The sequence below is a fragment of the Dendrobates tinctorius genome, unplaced genomic scaffold (genome assembly GCF_039654945.1).
Source record: "Dendrobates tinctorius isolate UK_male_01 unplaced genomic scaffold, ASM3965494v1 ptg000032l, whole genome shotgun sequence".
Lineage (NCBI taxonomy): Eukaryota > Metazoa > Chordata > Amphibia > Anura > Dendrobatidae > Dendrobates > Dendrobates tinctorius.
Genome location: NW_027361700.1, coordinates 7,549,099 through 7,556,826, shown reverse-complemented (window position 1 = coordinate 7,556,826; position 7,728 = coordinate 7,549,099). Strand labels below are relative to the sequence as shown.

Genomic DNA, 7,728 nt, shown 5'->3' with positions numbered 1-7,728 from the left:
CACATACCTCCCCCCTCTGTTCAAACTTGTGGGGTTGAACACATGACATCACCCAGGGGTCTCGAGACCGGGCACCCATGTCACCTTGCCCTACCAGTCGAGAGGACCGTCTCAGTCTGTTTGGTGTCATACGGCATCATTTTTACGTTAGGCCTCCCCCTGCCCCAGCAGTCATTATATCGGTCTTGGGCTTTTGTCTTCCAGTCAAAGTCCGTCTGCGTCACCAGACACTTTTTAGTCTCCACACTTTCCCTGTCTGCTCCGTCCCCCGACTTTTCTCTCCACGGCCAGCTCTCCTAGTTGGTGCAGTCATAAGTATTACTTAGAGTCGAGCCCCCTGTCTGGTCTGACCCATTTAGTACATCAAAGCAGCTGCTGTCTAGGTCTCTCAGTCTCATACTGTGAGAGGAACTACCACTTGTAGATTTGCGACGTTCACGTCTTGCTGAAGGTCTTTGGCCAGCCACCATCTCATTATTTGGGGTGTACCTTCTGGTCCTTATACCCCGGGATGCAGGCTGCCGCCATCTGATGTTGCACATTTCTTTATTAAGCTGCAGTCGGTCCAGTCTCAACTGCTCTATCTCCGGCAGGTATGTCACTCGGTATTCCAGGAGCATCTGGAAGTTCCTTAGGCTTTCCATGGAGCCAACCACAATGATGGGAATCATGCCCTCTTCACCAGATACCTGGACTTCACCATCAGGAGGGATCCTCACCCTCGCCACACCGGAGATATCCACAAGGTTTTACATCACTTTACCAAGCCTTCCAACGACTCTCTCCACCAGATATTTGGGTACCGGAATTACATCTTCCCCCAAGCCCAGCCGATTCTTAGCTTCCCTTGCCAGCTCTAGACGTCGAGCAGCTTTCACATTACTCCGCCTGAGCATCTGTTTAGCATGGAGACATTGCAGATGCATATCCATCAGAACAGCTAACCGGTTTGCTGTGTCTTCCCTGTTTGATAGTACCACCAACTGCCGAGTCTCAGGTGCCCAGTGCACTTTACACGCTTTGACTGCCTTTTTAAAAGCCTCATGCACACCTTCATCGGTACAGGCTTCTTGCACGTCTTCGGGTACGTCAATCATGCACTTGAAGGTCGTGGACTTGCTCTCTTCCTGGACAGAAGGCTCTGGGTTTACCACGGACACTTCCCTCAATACAGTTGTCCCGACCGGGGGACTATCTTGTTCAACTTTCCGCTCCAAATCTTCAGGAGATTTTACCTCTTTGAGACCCCTTGCCAAGATGGGTACTGGCAGTTCCGTCTTGTCATCACTCGGGTCCGGCCACTGTAAGTCTTCGTCCACCAACTTCGTCTCCCGCAGAAGACCTCTTAGGCTACTTTCACACATCAGGTTTTCGGCGTCAGGCGCGTTCCGGCGTCGTGCCGGAGCGCCAGATCCGGCAAATGTTTTGTAAAACCGGATGTGACGGATCCGGTTTTCTGACGGATCCGTCTTGCGCATGACAGCCAAAACCGGATCCGTCTCATCCAGTTCATCCGGTTTTCGATCCGTTTTTTGACGGATTACACCGGATCCGGTTTTTAAAAACGCCCCTTGTGGCCTTCCGAACGGGATTGGCTACTGAAAAACTATATATACCGTGTTCCTACAGCCCTTCTTTGACAGGTTGTAGAGGAGAAAGTGCAGGTTGGAGAGAAGAGCAAGTGACTGGCGAAGATGGATGTTGTGATTGGAAATATTTTGAAGAATTTGGCGGATTTTACAGCGGAGGCGAATCGTTTGAGGGTGATTGTTCTGGAGAAGGAGAGAGCGAGACAGCAGCGCATCAGGCATCGTAGACGACGTTTGTGGATCCACCCCATCACAGCCAAGAGAATGACGCGTGGGGTCTATTCTACACTCTGCATGGACCTTAGACGAAACCCAGATAAATTTTTTGGATATGTTCGGATGAAAATGGAGAATTTTGATTACTTGGTGGAGCGCATTGCACACCTCATAACAAAATCGGACACCTATTGCCGCTTCTCTGTTTCACCCGCAGAGCGTCTGATGGTGACTTTAAGGTAAGCCACATTTATTGGATATGCTCGCATCAGAGCACACTTTCACTGCAATCTTGTTGGTGGTAGTTTGTATCTCCAAGTGTTATAGCTGAGTTTTGGTATGTAATGCTGTTATTTTAAACTAATTGATTGTTTTTTAATTCCCCACAGATTTCTTGCAACTGGAGAATCCCTTTCGTCACTGCATTTCCAGTACAGACTCGGGATTTCCACCATATCTGGAATAGTGAAGCACACATGCCGTGCACTGTGGGACTCCTTAGCTGAAGAGTTTTTACCAGAGCCCACAACAGAGAGGTGGATTGAAATTTCAGAAAAGTTTCAACAGATATGTCAGTTTCCGAACTGCTTGGGCGCTGTGGACGGGAAACATATCCGCATTGTAAAGCCAGCCGGATCGGTATCGGAATAATTACAAGAAATATTTTTCAATTGTCCTCATGGCCATCGCTGACGCGGAATACAAATTTATTGCTGTTGATATTGGGGCCTACGGCCGCTCCAATGACTCTCAAGTTTTCAAACTGTCTGCCATGGGGCGTAAACTGTATGGAAACACCTTCCAGTTCCCATCCCCTAGACCGCTGCCGCAAACATCTGGTCCACCTATGCCATTTGTCTGTGTAGGGGATGAAGCCTTCCAGCTGTCAGAACACCTTTTGAAACCGTACGGTAGCAGAGGATTGTCAAGAACAAAACACATTTTTAATTACCGCCTCACAAGAGCAAGAAGAATGGTTGAATGTACCTTTGGTATTCTGACAGCCAAATGGCGGGTCCTATTGACTGCAATCAACCTCAAGACAGAAACTGTGGACGAGGTGATCAAAGCTTGCGTGGTACTCCACAATTTTGTTATCTGCAAGGAACCCATTTCCATTGAGGACACCTCTGAAGAAACCACCTTGCAAGATTACCATGACATTACCACTAGAAGTTCTGTGACGGTTTCAGTAATGAGGGACAATTTTGCACTATACTTTATGTCACCTCAAGGCAGAGTACACTGGCAGGATGACAGAGTGTGAAAGATTTGTGCCCTTAACCAAACTTGTGTACCTTCTGTACCAACAGTATATACCTTTGCCAACCAAAGTTGGCTATCTTGCCATGGTCTTACTATTTTTACCTTTAGGCCACAGGTGTGTACCTGGTTGTGTTTTATGCAAAGTATTTCACCTTTTAACAAAAGTTGTGTACATTGTTAGGAAATCACCAACAATAAACACAACTTTTTAGGTGAAATACTTTGCTTCAAACACAACCAGGAACACAACTGTGGCAAAAAGCTAAAATTTACCCACAGTTATATACCTGGTTTTGAATACCTTTTTACCTTTGTATTTAACCTTTTTTTTAAACATATTTCGCCGCAGAAAGAAATGACAGACAACCAGTGTAAACGATAATTTAACTTTTATTTAAATTTTTTTTTTTTTGTAAACTGTTTTTAAAGTTAAAAAAACTTTTTTAATAAAGGTTTGAAACCAACTAGTCATTTTTATTACAAAACACACATTATAAATTGGTGTAGTGTGGGGTGGAAATACTGCTGGAGGGGCTGCGGGACACTTCGACACTGGGAGTGTGGAGAGAGGACTTGGATCGTGGTGGGGAAGGAACAGTTAGAGGTGAAGGTGTGGAAAAAGCTACAGAATGGGTGGACATGTGGGAGGCAGAAGAGGTGGTGGGTGGTGGAGTGGAGGGTTGGGCAGGGACTGTAGGAGCAGATGATGTTGATGGAAAATTGTATGGGGAAGGAGTTTGGTACAGGGAAGGAGTTTGGTACGGGGCAGGTTGCTGGAAGTGGGGAGATGTCTGGTACTGGGGAGGTTGCTGGTACTGGGGAGGTGGCTGGTATGTAATAGGAGGGGGAGGATGGAAAGTGGCTGGAGGGGGTGCAGGTGGAGGAACTACTGGGGTGGGAGGAGGAGGTTGGGAGGTAACGTGCTGGAGAGCACCGTGGCACGAATGCATTACATGCATCTGCTGGCTAGGAGAGAGTGTTTCCATGCGCTCCACAACAGACCTGAAAAAGGTGTGGTTTGGCGAAGATCTTGCTTCTGAATGCATGGTTTGCAGAAGTGTCTTCACCTCCAGAATGCTGGAGTTGATCTGCTGAAAGCCTGCGGAGATTTGCTCTGACAAGACTTTTAGACAGTTCTGGAAAGATGCATTCAGATGCAAGAACTCTGGCGCATAAGTCTTTTCCTGACCCCTCTGCCGCTGCCGCCCAGTACCCGCAGGTGTACTAGAGGTGGCAGGGGCAGAAGGGTGGTGTAAAGGGAAAGCGATCTCCTCACCAGCAGCTTCATGTAATGTAGGCGGCCACGATGCTCCTGTGCTGGTGGATGGGATAGATGGGTCGAATGTGTGGGAAGGCTGGGAAGGTGCAGATGTACCGGGGCGGTCGAAGTGTCCCTCGGTGCCGGTCTCCTCAGGGATCGCCTCAGAAGGGTCCAATCGTGCAGGCTCCTGAGTAATGCTCACCGTGCTGTGGAATAAAGAGAAAAAAAACAATTAAAATAGTGACATGGCATGGCCCTGGCTGAAAAAAAATTGTTACATCTAAACATTTTTTTTTTACATGTGGTGTGTAATATTTACCTTCTGGTGACCATTGTATCCCGGAGGAACGACAGGGCTCGTGCGTACTTGTACTTGCTCCTGCATCCTCCAGATCCACTCGGGGCCCGCATCTCTTTATTGAACTCCTTCTTGAAACGATCCCTCACAGACCGCCACCGCTTCACAATTCTGTCCCCTGAAACGAGAAAGGCCAAAGTGGTTAGTATACAACATCAGTGTTTCCCAAACTCCAGTCCTCATGGTCCCCAGGGGTCATGTTTTCAGGATTTCCATAGTAAATAGAAATCCTGAACACACGATCCGTGGGGACCACGAGGACTGGAGTTCGGGAAACACTGGTTTACATCAAGCAACCGGTACTGTATATACTTACACTCTTTAATCTGGGCCCGAGCATCGAGGTCCTCCCAGCGGTCCACAAGGAGCGAACAGATTTCCTCCCAGAGCCGTCGGGTAACAATCAGGTCAGCATGGCGGCGGTCAGCCATATTCCATAGCGGCTCCCTTTCTCTGACGAGATCGATGAGGTGGTCCACATCTATTCCTCCATCCTCACCGTCAGAGTCGGGAGCACGCTGTGAAGGCTGTTAAAGTAAAATAGAAAAATAGCACAATTAGTCACCACACTTTAAGACATGAAATAAAAAGTGTACCAAAATTTAACTTAAATATTATACTTACACGCTGGTGACTGCCGCGTTGCTGTCGCCGACGACCCTGGGAGGCACTGCGAGGACCTCTTGGCCGAGCACCAGATTGGGAAGACTAGAGAAGAAAAGAAAAAAATGTATGTGCTTGGATGTTGCCATATTTGTTTGCTGTGTGATGTCTGCGGTACATTGTTTTCTATGTGTTGTGTGTAGTGTGATGTTGTGTTTCTGCGTTTGATGAAAAAAACTTACCAATTGTGAGCCCACTCCAGGTGTCTGTCCACCCCTTTCTTCTTCTTCTGGGAGCTCCTCTTCAGCTTGTGATTCCTGTTTTGAAATAAAAGGCAATGAATAGACATATATTACAGAGATGATGGATTTTGGAAATAAAAACTTACCGTCAAACGCTGACGATGTGAGGGAGGGCTCCCAGAAGAAGATGTGGTGTCCTCTTGCTGGCCAGACTCCATGGCTGTGGGTGGTGCTGCTGCTACTGCTGCTGCCAGTGCTGCCAGTGCTGCCGCTGCTGCATCTCTTGGGCGGCTGTTGAATAAAGAGAAACAAAGGGCCAATGAATATCTTGATATTCCATGGCCCTAGTTTTGAGGAATGGGGATTTGATAATTACCGTCTCTCATCTGCTGGTGGACTCCCCTCCCGTTGTTCGGCATTCTCCCTTTGCTGCTCCATTTGTGGTGGTGGTGCTGCAGTGGTCTCCTGCCTTCTCCTGCGCCTGGTTCCAGTCTTGGGTGGCATGTTGGGTGTGGCTGAGTGTCCCACTGTCATGCTTTTATATATGTGTGCTGTGGGCAGAGCTACTGAGCATGCTCAGACCCAAAAAACCGGATCGGATCCGGCGCATTGCGGCGCTCATAGACTTTCATTGTGTGAAAAAGCCGGACGCGCCGGTTCCGGAGGGTCCGGCTTTTTCGCCGGAGACAAAAAACGTTACAGTAGCCGTTTTTTCCAGACGCCGGATTGCGACACATTGCCGGATCCGGCGAAAACCGGACGAAACGCATGGCCATCTGGCGCAAATGGGGGGGGGGGGAACCGGATCCGGCATTGCATTTCGCCGGATCCGGTTTTTGTCAAAAGAGCCGGATCGCGCCTGACGGCGAAAACCTGATGTGTGAAAGAGGCCTTACAGTTTCTTTGAGCACTTTCACATCTTCTCTTAGGCCTCTTTCACACATCCGGTTTTCAGCATCAGGCGCGATGCGGCGAAAAGTGTAAAAACCGGATCCGGCGCCGGTTGCCACCGGATCCGGTTTTTCCCCCATTCAGTTTCATTATTGCCGCATCGCGCCGGATACCTATGCGGCGTATCCGGTTTTTGCCTGATCCGGCAAAAACAGCCTGTCCGGCGTCTCGAAAAAACGTTCCATGTAACGTTTTTTTCCAGCGCCGGACCGGCTTTTTCCACAGCGCATGCCCGGACTCTGTGAATGTTAACCCCACAAGTGCCCGGCGAGAGAGAGATCTCTCTCTGTCACCCGGACACTTGTGAGAGATCTCTCTCGCCGGGCACTTGTGGGGTTAACACTCACAGTGTCTGGGTGAGAGAGATCTCTCTGTGGGGTTAACCCCACAAGTGCCCGGCAAGAGAGAGAGATTCTCTTGCCTGGACACTAAGTGTTAACCCCCCATGTCTCTCTCTCTCCACCCCCCTCCCCTCCCCTCCCCTCTCCTCCCCTCTCCTCCCCTCACCTCCCTTTCAGCAGCTGTCTCATTGGCTGCCTCTGTCCACCTCGTCCTGCGGCTCCTTTAATAATGTCCGAGCCGTATCGTCTCGCCGCACACACATCCGGTGTCACGGCTGCAGGCCGGATCCGGCGGCCCGGCTTTTCGCCGCACGCCGCCGGACCCCACACACCGGATGTGTGAAAGTAGCCTTAGGGTCTTATTAATATTTTGCTACGTTGACAGGTGATCTCTGAGCTACAAGACTTCTTTCTCCAGCTCATCCACTCTGTGCTCGGCCGTTTGTCTCAGGGCCTTGAATGCCGAGAGCTCGGACTCTAGGTGGCGCAGCTGCTCAAACTGCGTGGAGTTGGCGACTTCTATACTCACCACCTTTAAACATTCCTTCGCCAGCTGTTGACAGATCTCTTTGCGCTCTCTCTCTGAGTTTCGTATGTGCGCTTCTACCTGGTGAAAACTGTCAACTCACTCTTTCCACATGATACAGGAAAGATTTATATTTTTGTACCGTGTTAGCCAGTAGATAGAAAAATATTTAGAATTGAGAGTCCTCAGTGGATGATACCTTTTAATGGCTAACTGAAAAGATGGTAACACATTGCAAGCTTTCGAGACTACTCAGGTCTCTTCTTCAGGCTAGACTAATACAAAATCTGAAGAGTCACATATTTATGCACAATACAACACAGAAAAAATGCAATGGATAAGACAAGTGACGTGAAGCAGAACTATCAATATAGG

The 7,728-nt window shown here is 48.8% G+C and overlaps 1 protein-coding gene across 1 annotated transcript; it reads right to left on the bottom strand.

Moving 5' to 3' along the window:
- Window positions 1-3,486: 3,486 nt before the first annotated feature.
- On the bottom strand, window positions 3,487-6,918 carry LOC141086386 (uncharacterized). Its single transcript, XM_073572370.1, has 7 exons — window positions 5,912-6,918; window positions 5,682-5,826; window positions 5,536-5,610; window positions 5,315-5,398; window positions 5,007-5,217; window positions 4,652-4,808; window positions 3,487-4,538 (listed from the first exon to the last, which is right to left on the bottom strand). Exons 1-7 carry the CDS (start codon window positions 6,067-6,069, stop codon window positions 3,563-3,565), a joined length of 1,806 nt encoding a protein of 601 aa, XP_073428471.1. The 5' UTR covers window positions 6,070-6,918; the 3' UTR covers window positions 3,487-3,562.
- Window positions 6,919-7,728: the final 810 nt, after the last annotated feature.

Bases quoted from the DNA above. Each gene is read 5' to 3' on its own strand.
- LOC141086386 (XM_073572370.1), bottom strand. From the start codon at position 6,069: ATGACAGTGGGACACTCAGCCACACCCAACATGCCACCCAAGACTGGA. The intron at 4,809-5,006 runs GTAAGTATATAC...TTCTCGTTTCAG, and splicing joins TCGGGCCCAGATTAAAGAGT to GGGACAGAATTGTGAAGCGG. The intron at 4,539-4,651 runs GTAAATATTACA...TTTATTCCACAG, and splicing joins GATACAATGGTCACCAGAAG to CACGGTGAGCATTACTCAGG.